Consider the following 25908-nt stretch of genomic DNA (forward strand, 5'->3'; position numbering starts at 1 on the left):
TTTGTAGAGAGGGGGTTTCACCATGTTGGCCAGGCTGGTCTTGAACTCCTGACCTCAGGTGATCCACCCGTCTCAGCCTTCCAAAGTTCTGGGATTACAGGCATTCTGTTTCTTCTCGACAGCTTATCCCTCGGTTCCCACTGGGGAGAACACATGGGTGGAAACAGAAGGAAATAGACAAAAACCCAGAGGAGCTCTTTATTTATCCAGGTTACTTTGCCCTCCCTTTCTATTTATATCTTGTGATAGAAGCTCTTTATTTATTCAGGTAACTTTGCCCTCCCTTTCCATTTATATCTTGTGATAGAAGTTCTTTATTTATTCAGGTTACTTTGCCCTCCCTTTCTATTTATATCTTGTGATAGAATGGTTTTCTCTCAACAGCAAGCCCACAGACCTAGGGGATCTGGCACTTGGGTAGATGCAGGGCTGAGTCTGGGAATTCTTTTCTCTCCCTCTTCTTCTCCCTAGAGGATCCCTTGATCGAGCTCAAGGACCTCGAAGAGAATAGCAGCTCCTCCTCCCTCCTTGATCCCTTGGGCTCACGAGATTGACATTGGCCATGCCCTGTGTGAGCAATGACTCAGCAGTGCCCTTTCTGTGGAATTTCCTTCATCATCTGAGAGATGGAGAACAAGCACATGTGTGCTGGCCGCGAGATGACTGTAAAGAGGAAGGAGGCCAAGGTTTCCCTGAGAGGAGCTGCAGCTGTCCCGGTGTGCTCCATGGGTGGGGTGGTGGGGAATGGACAGGTGGGTGGATGTGGGTGACTTGTTAGAGCCCATGGGGATGGGGTCCTTCAAAACCAAGTAGACCTGAACTCCAACCAGCTTTCCCTTTCTAGCTGTATGATCTTGACTGAAGTCACTTAACCCCCTGAGCCTCAGTTTTCTCATCTGCAAAATGAGGCTAAAACAGGACACATTGAAGGTGTGAGGAAGATTACATAAAACGGCATATAAAATGCTTAGCATAAGGCCCAGCAATCCTACTGTCCTCAGCTGGGGGCAGATGACCTGGACAGGTGAAGGGGGGAGGTTTCCACATGGAGGGGCTTCAAGGAGGAGTAGGGGGAGAGGAGGGAGAGATTGAGGCGGAAGTGGCTGGACAGAGGAGGTGACTGATGGAGAAAGTGTGTTTGAAAAGACTCAAACAGTGTGAGTATGAGCTTCCAAGCATTCCACTCACTTGGTCGGCAGACATCCATTAGGAATTCACTCATCCCATGCTGGCTATGGTGGGCTCATAGTTTGGAGGGAGTAAACCACATAAAAACAGCTAAGTGAGGCCGGGTGCGGTGGCTCACGCCTGTAATCCCAGCACTTTGGGAGGCCGAGGCGGGCGAATCACGAGGTCAGGAGATCGAGACCATCCTGGCTAAGACGGTGAAACCCTGTCTCTACTAAAAATACAAAAAAATTAGCCAGGCGTGGTGGTGGGCGCCTGTAGTTCCAGTTACTTGGGAGGCTGAGGCAGGAGAATGGCGTGAACCCGGGAGGCAGAGCTTGCAGTGAGCCGAGATCGCACCACTGCACTCCAGCCTGGGTGACAGAGCGAGACTCGGTCTCAAAAAGCAAAACAAAACAAAGCAATAAAAACAAACAAACAACCCAAACAAACAGACAAACAATAAAACCACCTAAGTGAGCAGGATTTTTTTCACCAGTACAAATATAGTTTATTTTTCTGACACATGTTCAGAGATAAAGGGTCCTCCGTTGGTAGAGAAGCTCAGGCGTGCCACCAAGGACCTGGGATACTGTTTTATTTGTGCTTTTTCACCTTAGAGGGTTGGCTTGTTACCTCCTGGTCACAAGATGACACAGAAAAGAGCCAGCAGTGCAGCTAGTTTTATATGCTCCAACAGAAAGCCCTAAAAAGGAGAGGGCGAGGAAAGGGATTAGAAAGAACTAAAAGTGTTTCACTTTCTTAAAAATATTTCCAAACAAAGAATGAATTTGCCGTGGAAAGGATGCTTACAAAGCATTTATTGCACCCAGTGACATCAGTGTGTTGTTCTCTCTTGAGCTGAAGTAAGGCAGGGGCGACTGGCTGTTTAAGTGGATAAATCTGCCCATATGGGATCAAGGAGCAGAGGTGGAAGTAGAGGCTGGGGAGAAACCACTCTGCCTCTCCAGTGACTCTTTCCTGTGCTGCTGGGATGAAGAGGGGCACAGGGAATGAGGGAGAGTCCCCTCACCCAGACCAGGTGTGCCTCCAGGAATCCGTTATCTGCGCATTCGGAACTTGACATCATGTTTTCTCCAGAATTTCATTTCAGCCACCAGCCATCTGCCAGCCCCAGTTCTGTTAGAGTTTCTTCCACAGCAGCCTGTCCTCCTGCCTGCCTTTCCTCAGGACACCAACCAGCTCTCTCTCGCTGGAGGTTGGCCAGTAGGCCCCACACCCCAAGAGGCGGTAGCAGTAGTCACATGATGCCACCAGCTTCAAAATCTCCTTCAGTTTGTGACGTCCGGTTGTTCGAAATGAGCCCACTGGACACTCTACGTGGTTAGTACGTCTAGCCACGAAAAGCAAGGCAGGAGTGAGAAACCGTCAAGAACCAGAAGAGACATGACATCGCAGTGCAGTGTGGTACCCTGGGCTTGATCCTAGAGCAGAACGAGGCCATCAGTGAAAACACCAGTGGAACTTAAGTAAAGTCTGGAGTTTAGTTAATAGCTATGTGTCAATGTCAACCCATGTCTTTGTTTTGACAAAAGTCCTATAGTAGGCTGGACACGGTAGATCATGCCTGCAATCCCAGCAGTTTGGGAGGCCGAGGTGGGCAGATCACTTGAGGCCAGGAGTTCAAGACCTGCCTGGCCAACATGGCGAAACCTTGTCTCTACTAAAAAGACAAAACTTAGCCGAGCGTGGTGGTGCACGCCTGTAGTCCCAGCTATTCGGGAGGCTGAGGCATGAGAATCCCTTGAACTTGGGAGGCGGAGGTTGTAGTGAGCCGAGATCACACCACTGCACTCCAGCCTGGGTAACAGAGCAAGACTGTTTCCAACAAAAAAAAGTACAGTTGTAATAAAAGAGGTTAACAATGGGGAAAACCAGTGAGGGGTACGTGAGCAGTCTCTGTTCTCTTTGCAACATGTCTGTAAATGTAAACTTATTCCAAAATGAAAAGTTTATTAAAGTGGACCCACCTCCTCTCTTATCAGTGCTATCAGCCTGAGGTGTCCGGTAGCTTAATGTAGAAGATGACTTGCAAGTTCAAGACCTTTGATGAGTGACTTATAGGAAAATTCATAAAAATGGGATAAAGATGAGGCGCTTTCTTCACTAAGCACCAGTGTCTACTGGCTGGTGCACCCAAGGTGGCAGGAGGAGCAAAGCAGGGACCACTTCTGCCATCCTCTTGCCCCAGGGCTTTCTTGCTGCCCCAGCACCCTTGCACCTGCTGGTGGATGGCTGATCCCACAGGCTCTGCCTCTAACTCCACCGACTTCTGCAATCCGTGGTCCCTTAATGCTTTCTGTCCCTCAGACTTTCCCAGCTGCTGCCCCTGTGCCAGTAGAGGGGGTGATGTGGGATCAGGATGTTATAAACCCAAATCTAACAACCCTTATTCCAGCACCTGCTGTATCACACCCCACACCAGAACTGGTTAGAGCTGGAAGAATCATCATAGCTATCATTTCTTGACTATAAACCCTATGCCACAAACTCTGCACTAGAAATAAAATACTTTCCCCATTTTGCAAATTAAAAAACTACATCTGGGAATATGATGTCATTTACCCAAACTAAAAAAGCACAACTGGCCCCAAATCACTCTCTTCTTATTCCCCTGCCTTCCTTAAAGAAAGGCTCTTCAATAGCAACTAGACAACCTGCCCATTTCACAGAAGGGCAAAACAGGACTCAGTGAGGTAAGGTTTGCGTGAGACCACACAGCCTATTCACCTCTAGCCAGAAAAGGAACTCAGGCTTCCTCACTGTGCTCTCTTTGCCGCCTCTGAATTACTGAAGCTTTCTGGGTACCTATGGCCCACGCCTAGGAAGTCTAGTTGCTTCTAGACCAGACCAGTGCTCCAGGAGGCTCCTCTCTTCCCAGTCAGGTACAGATTCCCTATTCCACTTCTCCCTGCCGTCCTCCCACCCCCAACACCCCCGTGTCTGCAGGCACAGCTCAGCAGGGGGTACAATTACCATCTGTGTCACTGGCATCTTTACAGAGGCATATTTAAGTCACTGCAGCACTCACAGGAGAAAGCAAGTAAATACACAGCCCAGCAAAGCGCTGAACCCTGCCTCAGGTCTGCTTGCACGGAGTGGGCATCACTTCACAGCACTATGGGGGGAAAAGCAAAGCAAAGAAAGAAGAAACTGCATCTTCCCTTTGGAGATGTTGCCAAAGTTTCTCTCCATCTCTGAATGATGCTTTTTCAGATGATGCGATGTCCAGAGGAGCAAAAGACAACCTTCACAGGTGGGACAGTCAAGCCTGTGTCACCTTGCGGGCCAGCATGCTGGTGAAGCAGCAGCCAAGAGCTGCATGGGTAAAGGAGGAGATTACGGAGACGCAGGTGCCTCTAGATGTCGATGGAGCACCTGCTTCCTCATCCCACCACAGTCCCTGGCAGGGGCACACCGTGCAGTGAGCCATCCGCACTCATCCTCCGGGTCTCCCTGGTGACCAGTGGAATCCAAAGGACTGGATACAGGACTCAGTCTGTGATACAGGCATCAGTCTGTGACCAGAGCAAGGGGAAGCAGCCTCTTGAATTCTTGGGAAGAAACATGACCACCGTGGGAAGCCTTCTTGGGTTTATTAAAAATATGTCATGCTAGGCACATCATGTTTTTAAAAACACAATTAGTTATTTAATAAATATTTTGTAAGTATGCTTATGTGCCAAGAATTAAACTTGGCACCAAGGATACAGTTCTGAATGTGATAGTAAGTTCCCGGGCCATATTGGAGTTTAAATTCTAACAGTGTGGGCTGTGAGGATTGGGGAGGAGAAGACACACCATAAACCGACAAATACACAGAGAGATGACAGGACAGAGAGTTTCATGAAGACTGGAAATTGGACAGTGAGGTGGATGCTTTAGCCAGAATGACAGGGCAGGCTCTGGGGAGGTGGCATTTGGAGGAAGAGAAGGTATCATAAGCTTGGTGGCTCAGGAGAACATTGCACATGTGGCATTTCTGGAGTTTAGCAAAGCTTTGGGAAAAACCCCTTCTTGTAATATTTACTAAAATGTGTTATGTGCATATTCCATGGCAAATGTTGTTTTGCTTACACACTCAACAGACATTTTATTTGGTCCTTACAGGCACCCCCATAACGGAGGCATTTTCTCTGATTTGCAGATGACAGTGTTGAGGTCCAGAGGGATTGTGACTTGGTCAAGGTGAGAGAGATATGAGCCCCACCCTCAGCCCTCACCCCCACCTGGGCTTGTCACCCTCATGGCTATGACTGGTCAGGCTGCCTTTGTCAACACGACATAGAAGTGTGGGATGGATGATGACTCATCACTGGTTGAATGACTATTTCCATGGCTGATGATGATTAGATGACTACCGTGAAGGGAACTCATCAGGGTGGTGGCTCAGGCGTGGTCCACAGCCCTGCCTTGTCCACTGGTGCCAATGACCTGAATGGGGGTTCAGTGGCCAGTCACGGTTCAGCCTCCTCTCCAACCACCTCTGACCTTGCACCAGCTAGTGCAAAGTCACTGGCAGTTTATGTGACATCCTGTGTATTTCACTCTTCCCTGCCTTTGCAAAGGATGCCCCCCACCCTTGTCTGGAATGGCTCCTGCACCTGGTGACCCAGGTGATGCCTACTTCTCTTCTAAAAGCAACTTACATGTCACCTCCTCCATGAAGTCTTCCCTGAATTCCTCCACACTGATGTTGTGAGTCATTTAGGTTCCAATGCACTATCTATCATCTATATCTATCAATTGATCTATCTATCTATCTATCTATCTATCTATCTATCTATCTATCTATCTACCTACCTACCTACCTATCTATCTATCTATCTTCTATCTATCACAGCTAGTTGCCATCCCAGCAGCCATCTACTAACATAGAAACAATTTTGATCAAGTGGGGATGTGCTCTGAGAAGACTGGCCTGTCCCCAGAGGATGAATTATAATTAGCCAAACCCATTCCTCTTGGCCAGGTATTGGCTGAGGGGTACTCATAGGATTCATTTCTGGCCAATGGGCTGTGCCAGAAGGAAGATCTGGCAAAAGTTTCCTTACCCAGTGAAAAAAGAAGTTCATGGGAAGAAACGTCCCTTTCTTTCTTAACTTAGGGAATTGTCATTTGGGGAAGTCACAAACAGTGCTTCAGTTGTCATTTTGCAGTCAGGAGGGGGCGGTCCAGGGAGCACGGAGAGGCCACCCCTGATCCTGACATCATTGAGCTGCTGAATCACCCAACCTTGGAACTGCCTACCTCCAGGCGTCTTGCTGTCTGAGAACATAAACCCTTTGATTGACACCACTTTTACTTTGCTATTTGTTACTTGAGGCTGCAGGCATCCCGACTGATACAGCAGAGCTCTCTCTTTGTGGCGCGTTTTCACTGTCGTCTGTTTTCTCGTCCAGTTCTTCACACTGGAAACTCCTGCAGGGGACTGGTTCTTTTTATCAAAGACTCTCCAGTGTTCAACACAAAATCTAACACACAATGGGTGCCTTGCTTAGTAAATAAAGGAAAAGATGGCTGGCTGGAAGGAAGGAGGAACAAGCCATCAGATGACATGAAGTTAGGAGGTGATGTAAATACCTAGGATCCAATAGTTGAGGTCTGCAAAGAGAGGAGCGGACGACTCAAGAGCCAAACACAGAGAGATAGGATTGTTGTGAGATCAGACCTGTCTGATTCTTAGTCCCAGACTCCTGGGGGAGGTGGGGATACATTTCTCAGCAGTAAATGGACATACGATGGCAGTTTTGTGGGACCCATTGCTTTTGGGACAGGGATGGTATACAAGTGACTGTGAAACTGTCCCAACTATGTGGAGAGAAGAGCTGAGGGGCAAGGCGTTGGACTGTGATTAGGAGTGATGTTATCAGTCCTCCCTATCACTTCTTACTGGTCACCATCACTAGAAAGAAGGGCTTTGTTCTGACACTGAAATACTCCTGGCCATGTTGACTCCCAACTCCTTCTCAACTACTTCCTGAGTTCTTACATGCACTTCCTTCCTCAACCTCCCTCCCTAGGGTCAGTAGTTGCCTCTAGCATCTACCCACACAGGGGCTGTTTGGTGCTCCCCTGGTGGGGGCAGGGGGGGCGCTTTGCAGGGCAGGTGCATCGTGACATCGGCACAGATGGCGTGGATACCCAGCAGCCTTTTCCTTTCTCGAGTCACCTCCTTCCCTGGTGGCAGCCACATCAACTCTTCTGCTTGATTATTCTGTATCAAGCATCTGATGCTGCAGATGGCCACTTCTCCTGAATAGTAGCTGCCGGGAAGTGTCTGGCTTCCCAGAGGAGCCGGGCTTGAGTTCTCCTGGGTTCAACTGGCTGTGAGCCTTTTGTGATCACCCACCTTAGGGCCTCCTCTGTTAAATGGGCACATGAAGGCATCTCTAAACTTATCATGAGTTTTAAGTGGGACAATGGGTACCAGAGGGCCAGGGCTGGCTTCATGGGTATGAGACCTGTAAAAGGCTCTGAATTCTGTGCTCAGAAGGGACCTGTATTGGTTTAATATCCTCCTTTTATCTCTTGAAATTCTTTATTTTAGGCCCTTCAAATTATGTAGCTGGTCATGGAGAGGGCTTTGCAAACCAAACAGCATTGCAAGACTGCACAGTGGGTTGCTGTTGTAATTATAACAACACACACATTCACGTTCTGTAAAGGATATATATGTGAAGGGAGCTTTTCTGCAAGGCTGGGACGTCGAGGCAGCACAGAATTCGTCTCTCACTTACTGTATCCTCTTCCTGGGTGTAAGGATATTAAACCCAGGTGCCCCAAGATCTTCAGAGCACTCAGCCTTCATGCCGATGGTGCAGACTCTGCTCTAATTCTGCACTTGGCCAGACATGGCTATGCAAACTGCAGTGAGTCTCTTCCTACTCTGGGTGCCACCTGACTGACCCGCGCAAGGAGGGACTGTGACTGGTCCCCAGGCAACGCTTTCCCTGCCACCTGCACCTGTTGCAAGCCAGCTCCTCGGAACCAGGCCAAGCAGCTCTGCCCCTAGCGGGAGTCGGAGGCATGAAACTCCGTTTTAGGAAGACCCGGTAAGAAGCACCGCCACCTGCTCCTGCTGCTTCTGCTGTCCTCAGCTTCTGGGAGCATCTTAGCAGCCAGCCCCGGGTGAGGACAGGGCCCACCGGTGTATCTGGCAGAGCAGGGTAGATGCTGTGACTTGGGGGCTTTGGGGGAACAGGGTGGGGCTCCTCATTGGAAAAAAATCTTTAGGTTTGGATCCAGTCTTTATTTAAAGAGGGGGATTGTGTATAGACTTGTGTGACTGTTCAGCGTCTTTCCACCTTGGCGTGTGTGTGTGTGTGTGTGTGAGAGAGAGAGAAAGAGAGAACCTGTGGGTCAATTGCCCAGTGTGCCCCTCTATCTGAGAGTGTGTCTGTTAGTAGGCACCAGTGTGTGGCATTGCTTCTGTGGGTGACTATGTCAAGGCGTGGGTCTGTCACTGTGTGCGGTGTGGAGCAGGATGATAAGCCGGTGGCTGACCCCCGAGTGTGTAGACACGGGAGCTGGTGTCAGGGTGTTTGTAGGGCTGCGGTTCTGTTCTGTGTAGATTGTGTGTGTTCCAGCAGGTGCTTGTTTCTGAGTGTGAATGTGTGTGAAGCTGTGACCGTCTGTCTCTAGCTCTGCATGGGACGGTGATCCGGTGTGTGTGTGTGTGTGTGCGTGTATTAGAGTGCTACAAACTGTGTGGCTGTGTGTGTACGTGTGCGCGCCTGTCACGGTGGCCCAGCCTGCTTCTGGGTGAGTGCGGCAGAGCCCCGAGAGTGTGTGTCTGAGTGTGGGTGTCGGTGTCTCTGTCTGGGAAGCAGTGGTTCGGGATGTGTGTGTCAGGCAGTGTGCGGCTGTCGCTGTGAGTCTGCATCGGAGTGAGAGTGGCGGCGTGCTCCTCTGCGCGGCAGTGCCCCGTGTGTTTGTGGGTCTGTGTCTGGGTGTGAGCGTCATGGTGCGTGTGTTAGAGCCCGTGGGGCTCCGATGAAAGGCTGTGGCTCTGGGTGACTGGTGTGTGTGTGTGTGTGTGTGTGTGTGTGTGTGTATTAGAGTGGGTGGCGGCGTCTCTGCTAGGTAGTGGCGCATGTGGTCCGCCCCGCGCGCGTGTCTCGCGGGCCCGGGCAGGGCGTGGGCCCCCTCCCGCGAAGCCGCGACCCCTCCCCCGGGCGGCGGGCGGTGCGCACCGGCGCCTCTAGGACCCGGCGGCGGCCGGCCGCTGTCCCCGGGCCGCGCGAGTGAGCATGTGCAGAGCCCGGCGCCCGTCCGCCCGCCCGCCGCTCGCCCGCTGCCTGCCCCGGCTCCGCGCCCGCCAGCCCGCCCCGCCGCTCAGCCCGGACGCCAGCAGCCCCGGGGAGCCAGGCGGCGGCGCCCTGTGCTCGGGCGCGTGGGTCCGCTCGCCGCGGGCGGCCGGGGGCGTGCGGGCGCCGGAGCTCCTGGGCTCCGGGCACTGCGGGGGCTGCGGGCTTGGCGCCCGGGGGAGGCGGGCCGTGGGCGCGGGTGCGGGCGTCCCAGCCGGCCGCTATCGCGGGGTGAGTCCTGTCTCCTGGCGCTCCATCCGGACCCCCGCGCGGGCTGGGAGCAGGGTGTTCCCCCCGCCGCGGGCAAACAAGTTTGTGTAGACGCCGCTGGGAGCGCGGCGAGGCTGCACCTGCTCCGGTTGCCGGGCGGGCTTGCGGGGGACGCCTTCCCGGGGGCCCGGGGTGGCTCGGCCGGGGCAGGGGAGAGTGAGCAGGTGCGTGCGGGGCGCGGGGGGCGCTCGGCGCGGCCGGGATGGGGCGGGGGTGCGCGAGGCGCCGCACGAGCCGCGTCGCCCTCTGGAGTCCTGAGAGCCCGTCCGTTTCCTGGGAGGGCGCTGCGGCTGGGCCCGGGGAGGGGGCGAGGGCAAGGTGTGGGGTGCGCACAGCCTCCCTCCTAGGCGGCGACGTTTACCCAGAAGCAGCTCCCTCTCGTTCCGCTACCAAGAGAGGCTTCCGGTCAGCGGAGGGTTTGCTCCGTCTCTTGGTGAACTTGAACAGAGGCAAAAGCAAAACGTATATATATTTTGTCCGGAAAATTACCCAGTGTAGAGCTTTGTGTCTTCGTAGGTTGGGACGGAGACTCACGACTGGAGGTTGCTAAACTGCGTTTTTCTTGGCTACTCTGGAGCGTACCTGGCTGGGTCCTCTGCCTCCGGTAACCTCGCTGGTTGTTTTCCTGAGCATTTGTGCTCCTGGGATGATGCCTGCTCTGCTGATCGGGAATGCGGGTGGGGAAGAGGACCTCGCTTCCTTCCGCTGAGCGGTGGGAAGGCTGATATAGGAGTTCTAGCCCCATAGCCCTGCACTGGGATCCAGCTGCTCCCCATACTGGCCCTGCCCCTGCAGTTCCCAAGAGGGACAGATGCAGGACTCCCCTATACTTTTCTAACATGAGACACCCGCATCCCTCTTGTTGCTGGAACAGCATGCTTAGGTTTACGGAGGCACTTGGGTTATCCCACTTTGGGATCAGGAGTGGGGGCCTTTCTTTTTTCCTGATTTGCCTAGGTTGTCAGGCACAGAAAGGGTGGTGGGGAGTGAAAGTTAGAGGAGGTATAAAGCTGGCTTGCCCTGTGCTATTTGCAGTCACCCCCTCCCGGTGGCTGCAGGTGCTGGGGAGGTTTCCTTGGGCTATGGGAGAATGAGGTTTGTCACTCTCAAGCATGCTCCCCACCCCCACACACTTAGATTGGCCCTCAGGAGATCCTCCGGGAAGAGGCCTCAACCGGCTGCCAGAGCCCAGGATTTCTAGGAGGAAGAGCAGGCGCTCTCCCAGGCACGGGGGCTTGGCGGTGGTTGGGCTGGTGGCTGAGCCTGACTGCCTCATCTTCCCCGCCAGAAGGCCCTCACCTGTGGCTGCATCAGCCAGCCCTCAGCAGGGCCATTTCCACAGCTCCTCTGTAAAAATGCCTTATTCCGGGGTGAGGGGATCCCTCTCTTTAGTGGGCATTGTGCTCTGTGGGGTACTGTCCTGCGGCCTTTAGCACGTCTGGTTGGAAGTGAAGAGAAGCTGGGATAAGGCAGAAGGCCAGACTCCTGTCTCTTCCTCCTGTCTTCCTAACCGAGCAGAAGTGGATATTCAGGCCCACCAGTGGGTCTGCTGCTGAAGCTTGAGTCTCCAACCTGATAAGTTCAGCCAGAGCACTGGGGAGTGAGTCACAGAGCTGGTTCCTTATGGCATCGGCCTGAGCAGGCGACTCAGAGCCTCTGAATCCAGAGCCTCCAGGCCCTGATGGAACCCCTCCGAGCAGGGCCTCTTGGGAAGTGCTGTTTCTCATCACAGAAAGCCCCAAGCTTGTACTCCCATCCGGCTCAGACTCCCATCAGCCTTGGTGAGACCAGCTCCCCTACTCTTTCTCTGGAGGTACAATGAGGTCAAGGCCAAGGACTTTGGGGCAGCTCAGTGTTTAGACCTTCAGGGTCTTAGGCCTTAACATGCAGGTGATAATCATATACACTAGCCAGGCCAGAGATGGCCCTAACATCCAGGGCTGCTCATCTAGGGAATGAGGGAGTGAACGTGGCCTTCCACTCACTACCTTCTCCCTGGGCCTCCTGGGCTGGCCTTCACATTCTTCCTTTAATCTCTCCTCATCATGGCTTTGCTAAGTGTGTTGACCTACGCCTGAAAAATTATCGGAAGGGTGCCACTTGGAGAATGTGATCAGAGACGAACTCTGCATATGTCCTGCCTCCTGGTGTGGATGTGAGAAGTGGATGGAAGAATGGGCTGGATTAATTTCATCAGCTATAAAATACAGCGCACCTGCTGGTAGCTATTAAGACCCCTCCCCTCCACTTCGCTTCCCTTCCTTTGCTGCTGAAAGCCCCTGGAGATGTGAGCTCCCTCCCAGAGGGTGGCTCCCTTGATATGAGGGGGTCATGAGTATTCTGAGGACAGGGATGTGCAGCAGGGTGTGTTGGACTCTCTCCCATAGCCCGAGTGCCCCGTCCCATTGGCAGGTCTGACTCTGGTTGGGCACTCCACTCTTTTGTCCATCTGTATCCAACTCACTCAGTGGGGTTTGAACACCCGTTTGCCTTCCAGGTTCTGAGATGGACTTGAGACGACCCTTAAGCTTTCAGCACCAGGTGGAAGAAACACATGAACAAGTGAACAAAATAAGGTTCTATAAAAGAGATAGCTCAGGCCAGGCATAGTGGCTCACACCTGTAATCCTGATGTTTTGGGAGGCTGAGGTGGGCAGATCACCTGAGGTCAGGAGTTCGAGACCAGCCTGGTCAACATGGCAAAACCCCATCTCTACTAAAAATACAAAAATGGTGGCGTGCGCCTGTAATCCCAGCTACTAGGGAGGCTGAGGCAGGAGAATCACTTGAAACTGGGGGGTGGAGGTTGCGGTGAACCAAGATCATGCCACTACATTCTAGCCTGGGTGACAGAGCGAGACTCCATCTTGAAAAATGAATAAAAATAAAAGGGATAGCCCAGAGATAGGCTGGAAAAGGTTGAGACTGGCTGTTTCAAAAGTGAGAAAGGCTGCAAATCAGGTGCCAGGAAAGGAAAAATGCCGGCTCCCGCGCTGGTGCTCTGTCTTTCTGTGTGGACCTAGCCCCTAGCACGGTGTTTGGAAGGATCTCCGTCCTTGGTATTGCACACGTGAAGATCATGTGATATGGTTGATGATGATATGCACTTGGAATCAGAGTGATTTAGCAATAGCTGTTTGTATTTGTTCAAGTTAATTGGCCTTCTCTGTCTCAGACTCTGCGTCTGTATGATGGGGATGGTAATGATTCTGGCCTCACAGATATGTGGGGAGATCACGCATTCATTTTTCCATCTGACCATTCATCCAATGCACTTGACAGTTGGTGAAAGTACCTTGAACTCTAATATGGTAGGTTAAAGTTTTTATTTATATGAACCCCAGCGGTGGGTTAACTGAAGGGGTTTTCCTCTTTTGCATGGAATGGAGTTTTGACCTGTTATGTTTTATACCCTTTTAGCAACCTATTAAAATGTTGAATCTTTTTTCAAGCTCTGAAGTTCAAACTCTCAAGAGATTTGTCTCATCAAAGACAAGGCTCCCACTCCATTTGCATTTCCCAGACCTTGTTCCCCAAAAGGACCCAGCAGATTTTTGTTTAGTGGGTCTCTTGCTCTTTTTCTCAGTCTCTAAGACACAGAGTTGTGAGGCCTGTGAGTAATGGCAGCATGGCCCTCAGCACTGAAGGACGTCCGGTCCAGCAGGTACTTATTTTCAGGGGCATTCCCTGTGCCCCACCCGGAGGTGGGCAGAGGCACTGACTGTGCCTTTGAGAGGCCCTCAGGCTGGAAGGAGAGGTAGGGACATTAGCAGGGAACCCTGACTCAAGACCACACACCACCCAGGCACACTTTGTAGCAGCATCCAGCCTCGTTGCTTAGTGCCTAGAACTGAGGAGTGGTTCTGCTCCAGAGATCAGGGAGGCTTCATGGAAGAGGTGGTATGGGAGCTGAAACTTGATGGCCTGGAGCATTTCAGAGCCATAAGATGGGGCACAAGCATCCCTGGCTGGTGGAAGGGCATGCGTGAGGGTGCTTGAGGCATCTCTCACTAGGCAGGTGATGCTCTGGTGGGATACAGGGCTTGCTTGGGTATCCCTGGGAAGCCATTACAGGCTGTAGCATCATTAGCTCCTCATATTAGAAAGATCACTTTCTTAAATGAAAAAGGACAGCCTTTTGGAGAGGGGATGGGGTCCAGAAGCCAGGCACTATGCCTGAGCGGGGCAGGGGCAGGGGCAGGGGCAAGGGGAAAGTCACAGGAGGGGAATCCAGGAGCTGTGAGCCCAGCTGGAGGCTCCCGCATGTACTCTGCGCAGGTCCTGAAGCCGAGGCCCCCGGCTGCCAGTCATTGAGGCTGAGACTCCAAGCTTCTAGGACCCAGATGTCCATCACCTTCATATTTGGAGAGCAATATATTCTGGGCCCTATTCTTATCACTGGGGCTCCTGCCCTGCAGAAAGCAGGCAGCTCCGAGTCCCAAGAGATTTGCAGCCCTTACTGCAGCTGCCACAGTAGCTGAGATCCTTCTGGGGATGTCTGGTGTCATTTTCCCTTCAGCTGCCACGGCCTGTTCTCTCTGACCAGGGGTCGCAGGGAGGTGGAGTCACCTGACTGAACCCCAGTGGCCACTAGCTGCACCTGGGCCAGCTCTGAGTTCTATCCTGTAGCCGCTACCCCCAGGGACTGCCTCCTCTCCTCTCCCTGCTGCCACCCCTGGGTCTCTGGACCCGTAGCCTGGCTGAGAGGTGGCCACCTGACCAGCCCGAGCCAGGCTGGGCAACTGCCACTCCCTCGGTCCCAGATGGCAACAATGTAATAGACAAAAGCCCAGGTTGTCTGAGTCCCCAGGTGCTCTGGACTCTTGCTCCCTTCCTGAGACTTCCAGAAGCCCCTTTGTTCTATTACTCTCCTCTCATGCTTGACAGGGAGCTCAGGATCTCCCTCTGCAGGCCCTGATCTTCTCTAGGGTGACCCCAGGGCAGGGCAGTGAGTGTGCATCTTTGTCCAGCCCTGGTGTGTCTCCTCTACCCCCAATAGGGCCAAACCCCAGGCAGGGATAGAACCCCCCAGCCTCCCGGCCCCAGCCTTCCCCTGAAGCACTCTGCAGGGTTCCAAGATGGGAGGTGCCCACGGGACGCACACCTTGGGGAAAAATTCTCCAGACTTTCAGAAGGGAAGGGCCCCAGGCTGCCTGCCAGTCCCAGTGGGCTGGGGCGTGAACACTCACCAACAAGGCACTGTCCGGAAGGCTTGGCTGGGGAGACCCCATGTGGGGCATCATCTCTAGGAGCTTTGGCCCGGCATGACCTCAAAAAGGTGCTGACGGAGGCGCACTAAACTCCTCTCGAGAATACATCTTGCCTCGTGTGAAGCCGGAGCTGGGAAGGGGAGAGAAATAGGAAGCTTAGTGGGCATAGTGGAGGCTCTGGGAGCAGGTGGCCTGCTCTGAGTGCTGGCCCTGATCTGTCTGGCTTTGGGCAGCGTACATCACCTGGCTCAGCTTCAGAGACCTCAGTGCTTAAATGGGGTATACAGGGCATTTGCTTGGTGGGTTGCCTGGAGGAAATGAGATGGTGCAGGTACAGCCCAGTTCAACCTATTCACACTGCAAATGCTTCATAAATGGTGGCATTGACAAAGCAATGAGTCTCAGCAAAACTAACAGCAGTCTCAGCATGGGGATCAGCTGCGAGCAAGAGTGGGATCCTGGGTGCACTCCAGGGACTGTGGGGGCTCAGAGCTGGGGAGACGCCTCTCGACTCTGACTTCACCAGTGGCACAGCTACTACAGGCCCATCTTCCAGCTTTTCCTTGCTTGCCTCTTTTGCATTCATAACCAAGCCATGCCAGTCTGTAGGGAACAGAGCCACAGAGGATTCGTGTCTACTCCCTAATTTGATCCCATAAAGCACATTTACCCCCATTGAACAGACGATGAGCCTGAGGCCCTGCCCTGTGCAATGCTTTGCTCGAGGTAGGTTAACTGTCATGGACAGCCTTCTGGCTTTCGGGTGTAGTGGGTATAGCTGATGGCCTCCCAAGCCCTATGCAGATGAGCAATGGCTAGGATTCTGTCCCCGACCCCAGGTGTTGGCCGGTTCTGCTCTCTGACTTACCTCATGGCTTGGCTGTGAGCCCTTGTGCAGATGCTCCAAGTTTCCCAGCCCACCCCCAGGCCTCTTGTGGGTTCAGTCACTCAATAAACATTTACCATCACTGCCCGGCTAGCTGTGTGCTGGGATCTGGGAACATGGAGATAAACCAGGTGTGATCTGTGCCCTGGAGCGGGGCTGCCAGCCTTGAGGAGAGAGAGTGTCGTGTTGTGATGTTGGCTGTAAAGTGTGGTGGAAGTCCAGGGCAGGGTGACAAGTTCCTGATGCTTATTTTTATTTATTTATTTATTTATTTATTTTGAGACAGAATCTTGCTCTGTCAACAGGCTGGAGTGCAATGGCATGATCTTGGCTCACTGCAACCTCCGCCTCCCGGGTTCAAGCGTTTCTTCTGCCTCAGCCTCCCGAGTAACTGGGACTACAGGTGCATGCCACCACGTCCAGCTAATTGTTGTATTTTTAGTAGAGACAGGGTTTCACCGTGTTGGCCAGGATGGTCTCCATCTCTTGACCTTGTGATCCGCCCGCCTCGGCTTCCAAGGTGCTGGGATTACAGGCATGAGCCACCGTGCCCGGTCTTTTGTTTCCCCCTACCAGCCTACCCGCAGTGAGTTTTCCAGGCTAGGAATCTGCTTTGTGATTTTTAAAAGTTGGGAGTGTAGCCTGCTTCGTAGAAGACCTGGGCCATGGAAATCTGGCCTGCACATGGCTGTCTGTGGTGTCCACACCAGCACCTACCTCCCCAGACCAGGGATGCCCGTTCTGGGAAGGGGGAGCACCAGAAAATACTTTGGAGGACCGTGGGATCCTGGCTGAGATGGATTGAATCCTGATTCATCTGCTCTGACCACTCCCCACCCCAGCCCTACTTGTATTGTATATCCAAATCCTATCTAGAAAATCTATACAGAATTCACCAGTATACCCTGCCTTCAAAATTCCGAACTGTTGAGTTCCTGCCTGCCTTTCTGCTCCATCTCATCAGAAACCTTCTCACGGCAGGAGTGCTACCCTCTCCCCTTCAGTTGCACAGGATGGATGTGATCCCTAGTTTGTAACCGGAGCCCCTTTGTGAACAGACCTGGAGACCCCTCCTCATAGAATTACATCATAGAAAGGATGACATAAAGCTCAGCCCAGGCCCTCTTGTTAACTCCATGCTTCTGAAAGCCCTCAGCTCCATCAAGCTGTGTTCCTGGACTGCCTGGGGGCCTGTGCCTATGCACTGCTCCATCTCTCCCACGTTTCAGGCTTCATCCACGGCTCTGGGTAAGTGGAATTTGAGATTTCACTGCCCTGACCCCATAGGAGCAGGTTTCTGATGTCAGGATTTACATATCAATTTATCTGTGGTCTCGTTCGTTTTTAAGATGTATTCATAAACGAAGACCACTGAGCATCCACACTCCCAGGCCTCGTGCTGGGGCCGGGGTTAGGAAAATGGCCTCTAGCCCTAAGCAGATGACAGACTTTGGAGGGTAACTGACAAGTAGATGGACAGTTCTGATCAGCCTCAGGATGGCGAGTGCTGGGCTGAGGGTCAGCAGGGGCTGCGGAAAGACTGAGGAATCTTCAGGGAAGCTTTGTCTGAGGAACAGTATCTGGCCTGAACCTTGGAGGATACACAGGGATTTGATAAGTGAAGAGGAAGGAAAAGGCATAAATAAAGGGTAGCTTGTGCAAAGGCACTGAGGCAGATGTGCTGTGGTTCCTGGTGGTTCTGCTGGAATGTGGAGTGTGTGTGCGCATGTGTGTGTTGGAGTCCGCGTGTTTCCTAAACGAAGGAATGAACACACAAGACAACACAGGACAAGACATACATGGCAGCCGCGCCGAACGGCACACTCTGCTTTATTTTATACAGCCGTTTTTGGAATGTTACCAAGTCATGGGGCATGTGTTGCTTCTCTGATCTTTCCTTGACTCCCAAGATCAGTAAACATTGACCAGTTCCCAGAGCCCACTGTTTACAGCTGTCTCCTTTGTCATTTCTGTTTGCAGAGAAGGACCGTCCTGCTTTGTCTGCAAGAGCAGGGCTTATCGGGAACGTCTCGTTTGCGAGCACGCAGTCCTCTACATGTGTGCATTTGAGATGGGGAAGCCAAAGAGCGAGACCGGGCAAGCGATGAGGCTGGATGGGCTGGATCACGAAGGGGCCCTTGTACATCATGCTGAGGAGCTTAGAGTTTATCCAGTAGCCACGGGGAGCTATTGAACGGGGTTTTAAGCAGGGGTGCGCCATGATCAGATTTGCGTGTTAGGAGGATCACCCTGGCAGCCTTGTGGAAGATGGATCGGAAGGTCCAAAGTTGGAGGCAGAGAGATCAGTCAGGATTTCTTGGGAATTTCTCTGTGGTTTTACAAATCTGATGATGCTGTCTGGGGTGGGCCTGGCAGATACGTCAGCCTAGAAAATAGAAGCTCTGGAGAACCGTCTGCAATTTCCAAACCCAGGATTTAATTCCACCCTCACTTGCTGATTACTGAGTCTGCTACCTCTGCCCCAGCCAAAAGGACCAGCTGATCCATATTTCCACATCTCTGCCCTCCCCAAGCGCCTCAGAACCTGGCGGCCCTCACCGTATAATCAGAGAGGCTCATGCCTCTCTGGGATCTTTGTCCCAAGCCTCTAAGCTTTCTGGGGGCCTGGAATGCCAGCTCAAACATTGTCCTTCCTCTCACACCCGTTGTCTATCCCTGGTGCACAGAGCAGCCATTGAGTGGCTGCACAGGCCTGGCGGGGGGCCCGGGCCAAGTTAGTTACGGGCAGTGGCTTAGTCACGCTTCTAGGGGCCTTTTTTTCTGGGATAAGCCTGTCCTTGTGCTAAGGGCTTTGCTCACACAGCAGCCCAGGTCGTTGCAGCTGCAAAACCCTCTGCCAACCCCAACAGCACACTTCAGAGGGGCCGCCAATGGGAACCGAAACCCAGAGTGACAGCTGAGTCCTGGGGAGTGGAGAGACCCATGGAAGGCAGATGAGAGAGCCTTCCGCCTTCTCTGCTCTGGCTGCTCGGCCTCTGTTTGCAGGTGCACGGCTCAGGCGCTACCCTGGGCCTTTGATTCTGGCCTCTGGAGTCCAGGAGGCCTGGGAAGGCTACACAATCCCCTCCCTCCCCTGGGCCTCATCCTGTGGAAAAGCCAATGACCAGCCTGTGCAGAAGCTCCTTCCAACCCAGGCCCACAGTTCCAGTGCACCCCTGGGAGTCAGCTGATTGCACGCATAGATCAAGCACCTGCAGCATAGTCCTGCCTGGGCTAGGTGCATTTATATGTGGTAGTGTCTCATTGCAGGCTGGGCCGTGTAGTCATTGAGAGTCCAGGCTCTGCACACAGACTCTTCCAAACCTTGGCTCTCCTGTTTACCAGCTGCGTGGCTTGGGGAAAGCTAGCTAATATGCCTTCATGTGCCACAGTTTCCTCATCTGTGAAACAGGGATATGATAGCTCTACCTTGTTGGATTGGTTTCAGGGTTAAGTGAGATAATATGCGAAGTGTTTAGCTGAGTGCTTGACACACAGGAAGGGCTGAGGAAAGAGCCCCTGCTGCTGTTCCTCCTCCTCCTCCTCATTATTTCTGTCATCCTCATTACTCCTCAAGGGCAGAGCTGTTATCCCCATTTTGCTGATGGGGAAGCTGAGGCCCAGCAAGGTTAAGCAACCTACCCAGTGTGACACAGCTGGCCAGTAACAGAGCTGAGATTTAAACCTGGCTTTGTCCAGTGCTCCTGCAACACAGCTGGTCCCTTGGATAAAGCAAGCACAGGGTGAAGGGTGTCCCAGCCTGGGAGTGCCGCGTAGTGGACCCTCCTATTACATCCCCGTGTTCTTTCTCCACCTTCCAGATTTCTGCACCAGGAGATGAGGGTCGGTAGAGCCCTAGAATGGAGATGTCCTTGACGCCTGGGCAGAAGCTGCAGCTGCAGAACCCTGTGGCCACTGGAGATAAGTAATGGTGCCATTTGAACACCTACTGGAAACGGGAAAGGAACAGTGAGTGACCCCAGGCCAGCACGGCAGGTGCCAGGAGCCAGGATGCAAGGATGACGTCTCCGGAGGCCCTGGCCTCCCTCCCGCCTGGGCGCTAGGAGCCATCCCGGGGCTCCAGCCAGGAGCCCTGCTGCCCAGGGGCATGGCCAAACCTTTCTTCCGACTCCAGAAGTTTCTCCGCCGAACACAGTTCCTGCTGTTCTTCCTCACGGCTGCCTACCTGATGACCGGCAGCCTGCTGCTGCTGCAGCGGGCCCGAGTGGCCCTCCCACAGGGCCCCCGGGCACCTGGCCCCCTGCAGACCTTGCCAGTGGCTGCCGTGGCACTGGGCGTGGGCTTGCTGGACAGCAGAGCACTGCATGACCCTCGAGTCAGCCCAGAGCTGCTGCTGGGCGTGGACATGCTACAGAGCCCCCTGACCCGGCCCCGTCCCGGCCCCCGCTGGCTCCGGAGCCGCAACTCGGAGCTGCGTCAGCTGCGTCGTCGCTGGTTCCACCACTTCATGAGTGACTCCCAGGGACCGCCCGCCCTGGGCCCCGAGGCTCCCAGGCCCGCCATCCACAGCCGAGGTAGGTGCTCAGCTGCATTTGGGAGAGCCGTTCCCAGGACCCTTGTTCAGGGTCACAGGTTTGGTGCCTTCTTCCTCTCTGCAGCCTCATAGCCTTCACCGCTAGACGGTTCTTTCCTTCTGCAGGGCAGGACAGGGAGGGGCCTGTGACGTGAAGTCCTTTAGGGTTTTGCTTACTCCCCAGCTGGAATTCCACAGGACTCAAGGCTGAGATGTTGTGAGCAGGTCACTTAGCACTCGGGCTTTGGATTCAGACAGGCGTTGGCTGGAATCCTGGCCAACTATTTTATTTTATTTTATTTTATTTTATTTTATTCTATTCTATTCTATTCTATTTATTTTATTTTATTTTTTTATCTCAGAGAAACTAGTAGGACAGGTTTCATTGAAAATACGAAAACAGGTTGGGCGCCGTGGCTCACGCCTGTAATCCCAGCACTTTGGGAGACCGAGGCGGGCAGATCACGTGAGGTCAGAAGTTTGGGATTAGCCTGGTTAACATGGTGAAATCCTGTATCTGCTAAAAAATATGAAAATTAGCCAGGTGTCTTGGCACATGCCTGTCATCCCAGCTGCTCAGGAGGCTGAGGTACCAGAATCGCTGGAATCTGGGAAGTGGGGGTTGCCATGAGTGGAGATCGGGCCACTGCACTCCAGCCTGGGAAGGAGACTCTGTCTCAAAAAAAAAAAAAAAAAAAAAAAAAAAAATAGATGTGTCACCAGGTTTGTCTGAAATGGAGCACGTGTGATAACACAGAGGAGTGGGTCACAAAGTGGGGTCCCTGACCAGCAGCATCATCAGCTCCCCCTGGGATCTTGTCACAAGTGCAGATTCTCAGATTCTCCCGGAGTTACCCAGTCAGGAGCTCTGGGGTAGGGGCCAGCAGGCTTTGTATTTAACGCTCTCTCCAGGTGAGTCTGGTGCACTCGTAAGCTGAGAACTCCCAGGACAGAGGCCCTGGTGTATGATTTGGGGCTCTAACTGGCAGCTATCATGACTCAATAGAAGCTACTAATGCATATGGGATTTCCTGTGCACCTGTAAGTCTGCTATTTACAGGTGTTATTATTATATCACAATTTTACAGGTAAAGAAACCAAGGCATGGAGAAGTTAAGCCAACTACCAAGGTTATGCTCTTAGTTTGAGTTCCCTACAAGCAAACCCTGAAACCAGGATTCACATGCATCCAGTATATTTGGGATGTGATCCCCGGGAACACTCGTGGGGGCGTGGGAAGTGGGAGAGGGAAGAGAAGGCAGCCAGTGAAGGGCGTGTTATGAGACAGGTTACAAATGGGCAACGGGACTTAATCCGGCTGGAGGCTCAGTGCCAGAGCACTCAGAGGACCCGCTGGTAGTGGCAGGCCTGGGAGACGTGGAAGGGACATGGCAGGGTCTACCATCGTCACACTGCTGGATTCCAGCATGAGGATAGTCTGGCTCCAGTTGGAGCTCTTCACGCTGAATCATGCAGACTTTCTCTGCAGGGCGCAGCAAATGTGCCTGGTGCTTGGGGAGCTCCCAGTAAGTGTGGAAGTTGTCTGGAGGGTGGCTGAGCTCAGTCAGCTTCTCAGCATCCCCGTCACCACCTTGTTGGACCCTGCACCTGAAGTCACAAGAGGAACTGCCCTCTGGACTGTCATAATGAAGGTCGGAGCATAGTCTACCACCTGGCACAATCTAAAAGGAGATGAGGCAGGAACGGCACTGGGGCCTGGGTTAGGGAGGGCCATGCGTGCCAGGCCTAGGAGTTCGGCCTTATTTTGATCGTGACGAGAAGGTTCTGTGGAAGAGAACGGAGCCCGAGCTGTCCTTACTTTAGGAGACTGACTGGTAGCCCAGTCAAATAAAGACTGGAGGGCTGTGGGTTCGTGTCGCCGTGGAAGGAAGTTCCTTCAGAAATCATTCAGGCCATAGCACTTGCTGTAGGATTTCTCAGCAAGGCTCGTGTGTCAGAAGGGAGAAATGAGGAGCTGATGCTTCAGCTCATTTGACACAGGCATGATTTCTGCAAACTTTCTGCAACGCACCAAGAGACTGAGTCTCTGTGCAGGTTTTTATCAGTGTAACTTATTTAGACTAAAGTGTACGTGACCGGCAGGAGTCATGTACATTGCTTGAGAGGAAGCCATGTAAAATGCACACGTTTTGAAAATAGACCTGTGTATTGCCACTTGTTGGGCCTGTGACCTTGGGCATAGTGGGCTCAATTCCTCTCTTCATTGCTTTCATTCCACACTTACTGAAGAGCCACTGCGTGAGTCTTCATGTGTGCACTTCACTGTGTCCCGGAGGAGCTCAGTCTGGGATATGCACCCAAATAATTTCTATAAAGCACGGCCAAGGTATGCTAGAGGCACATGCAAAGGGCCTGTGGACTCAGTCAGAAGTGACCTTTATAACTGACCAGCAGCCTCCCAAAGTGCTAGGATTACAGGCGTGAGCCATCACGCCCGGCCGAGGCGGTGGATCACCTGAGACCAGGAGTTCGAGACCAGCCTGGCCAACGTGGCGAAACCTGTCTCTACTAAAAATATAAAAATTAGCCAGGTGTGGTGGCACGTGCCTATAATTCCAGCTACTTGGGAGGCTGAGGCAGGAGAATCACTTGAGCCCAGGAGGCAGAAGTTGCAGTGAGCCGAGATTGTGGCATTGCACTCCAGCCCGGGTGACAGAGCAAGACCCTGTCTCAAAAAATATATATAATAATAATAAAAATAAAAATATAACTGACGAGCAGAGGGGAGGGCTCAGCCCTGAGTGCAGAGCGTGTATGTCTCAGGGAACCAGTGGCACCCCTTTACTTTAAGTTACCCCTAACGACTTATAGAGGTGATGGAAGGGACTCCAGTAAAAGCAAGAGAGATTGTGGCTAGATATAAGCAGGACTGATATCCACATTTATATACCAGTATGGTCTTATCAGTCGTTAAAATAATTGCAATATTTCCACATTGGTTGGTAAATGGTTCCTGACCTGGGCCGCTGGGGTGCCTCTACACTCTGGCTACCTCCCCAGTGGCCCCCAGACCTCCCCCTTATCCAGCAAAGAGAGGGTTAATGTTATTCCAGTACCAAATGGTGGCAATTCCGAATGGTCAGTGCCCTCCATAGGTTGTCAAGTATTGTGAATGTGTGCCAGGATTGAAGGAAGAATTTGCTCTCCTTGGAATAGTATAAGAACCAAGTCTGGGAAGGCTGTGCCGTCATGGTCATCAGAGAATGGGGGAAGGCAGAGTGCTGACCTGCAAGTCCTCTGGGCCCCTTCCTGTCGTGGGGCTCCATGGGCCAAGCACAGCCAGTCGGCCTCACTGGTGGAGAGTAGCCCGCGGCCCAGCCCTCGGGACAGCTGCTGGGGCTGCAAACAAAGCGGGTGTCTCTTTGTGGCCCGGGCAGCCCGCCATCCTGCTGAAAGGGGATCCTGCAAGGCGCGGAAGCTGCAGGAGGCACCATCAATCACTGAGCATTTCATTATACCTTGGACAACATCCATAATGGAATAAAATGTCAGTAAGTTTACTAGGGGAAAAATAGTAACTTCTCCATAGCCAGTTTGTTTTTTATTGATAGTAATTTCCAAAGACATTCCAATATCTTCAAAGCCATCGTTAATAGCCTCACGGAGTGTCCATTTTGATGTGCAAATGAACAGATGCAGAGTCACAGACAATAAGGCAATGCCTCCATTTCAGCCGAAAGTAATAAATCCGCCTCAGAATGGGTCCCAGTGTATCCTCGGAAGTTCTTTCTTTCCTGAACATTCTCGCCTCTGTCGGGGAGTTAGAAAAGCTGTTCATTCTGCGTCCAGATAAAAGAGCTCGCCGCCTCCTCACAAACAGAGGGGCCGTCTGTGTCTCAGGCCCCTTGCTGCACGCTGAGACGGGGCCAGCCAGGCCCGGGCTCGCCCTCCATCAAATGGCCGGCTGGTCACAGGTGAGCCACTCCTTGTTTCCAGAAGAACCAGAGCCTGACTGCTTGAAACAATGTTTTTTTCTCTCTTTTATTAACGTGTTAATTATTCAGCCAATATTTACTGATCCATCCATCACACATCCCAGGTTAGAGTGTAGGATCAGAATAATAATGGCTGTTACCTATTTGAACATCTGTTCTGTGCCAAGCATTGCATTGTATAGACATACATCTGTTATCTCATTTAATTTAATCTTCAAACAGCCTTATGATGTAAGTGGTGCTATCATTGGTTTAATGATGAAGAATTTGAGTTTCAGGGAAGAAAAGTAATTTAAATGTTTTCATTATTAATAACAATATAGTAACGGTAAAAACAATCGCTGCTGAGTAATGACTGCATGCCAAGCCTTGTGTTAGACATTTCACATGTGTTACCTTATGGAATTTTCACAACTACCTCGTGGAATTGGAACCATATTCCCATTTTATAGATGGAGAAGTTGAGGCTCAGAGAGAGGCAGCCGCACATCCCAGGTGGCACAGCCAGATAGTGGTGGAGCCTATTCCCAAAGGCTGTTTCCATCCACTTCCCCAGAAGCTTGTACAGCCTGGGAAGCACGTACAGCAACATGCAGCCTCAGCCTGGGAAGGTCTTGAGCCCAAACACCTTGAAAACCTTGTGGTTAATTTCCCATCTACAGTGATAAATGTTTAATAATCCTGAGCTTATGCTTTGGCTGTTTAATTGAAAGCTGAAATGGAACTTCTTTGCTGAGCAACCCATCACAAATTTCTCAAATATTAGTTTTCTTTTGCTAAGTAGGCGGGCGGAGGAGAAGGATTCATTCTCACTGACGTGGGTGAAAGCTCCGTGCAGTGGTCCATGCTGGTGGCGGTGGACCTGAGACTTACAGAAGGAGAGAGATGCACGTGGGGCTGGATGTCTGAGCAGTGGAGGGCGATAGCATGTGCCTGTGGGCATGGCCACATGTGCTGATGGGTGTCCCCAGATGAAGGTGACCTCAAGAGGCTCAGAGCCTGGCAGGGAGCCAGGCAAACATTGGAGAAAGTGGCTGTTGTTCCCTCGTCAGTCCTGGGGTTCTCTGGTCTGAGGGTCTCCTGGGTCCCTTGGGTCTTGGTGTGGTGGGGAGTCCTGTCTCCTGCCATCTTGCGTGTTCTCCTCTGATTTGCCTTAACCTAGGGCCCAGGATATTGCACCTTGGTGCACTCAGTAAGACCGTCCCCGCCTTCATATATATGTGTGTGTATATGTGTGTGTGTGTGTGTGTGTATGTGTGTATATATATGTGTGTGTATATATATGTATTTATGTACTTCGTGCATTACTGCTAGTCCCCATGAATAATAGTTATATATATAATATATATGAATAAATAACATATATATGAATAAATATAGTACATATATAGTATATATATAGTACATATACAGTATATATATAGTGTGTATATATATATATATATTCAGACAGAGTCTTGCTCTGTCGCCCAGGCTGGAGTGCAGTGGCATGATCCCGACTCACTGCAACCTCCACCTCCCAGGTTCAAGTGATTCTCCTGCCTCAGCCTCCTGA

At 52.1% G+C, this 25908-nt stretch overlaps 1 protein-coding gene across 2 annotated transcripts in view; it reads left to right on the top strand.

The window, feature by feature from the left end:
• Positions 1-8228: 8228 nt before the first annotated feature.
• WSCD1 (WSC domain containing 1) overlaps positions 8229-25908 on the top strand; it is a 54632-nt gene continuing 36952 nt past the window's right edge. The window contains exons 1-2 of one of the 2 annotated variants that reach the window (XM_023184648.1): positions 8229-8319; positions 19685-20398. In XM_023184648.1, the coding sequence (XP_023040416.1) occupies positions 19972-20398 (427 nt within the window). In that variant the 5' untranslated portion in view covers positions 8229-8319; positions 19685-19971. Of the gene's footprint in view, positions 8320-9667; positions 9729-19684; positions 20399-25908 lie in introns of those variants that run through there. The other variant, XM_023184647.1, reaches the window with a different exon arrangement.

The sequence above is a fragment of the Piliocolobus tephrosceles genome, chromosome 16, assembly GCF_002776525.5.
Source record: "Piliocolobus tephrosceles isolate RC106 chromosome 16, ASM277652v3, whole genome shotgun sequence".
Classification (NCBI taxonomy): domain Eukaryota; kingdom Metazoa; phylum Chordata; class Mammalia; order Primates; family Cercopithecidae; genus Piliocolobus; species Piliocolobus tephrosceles.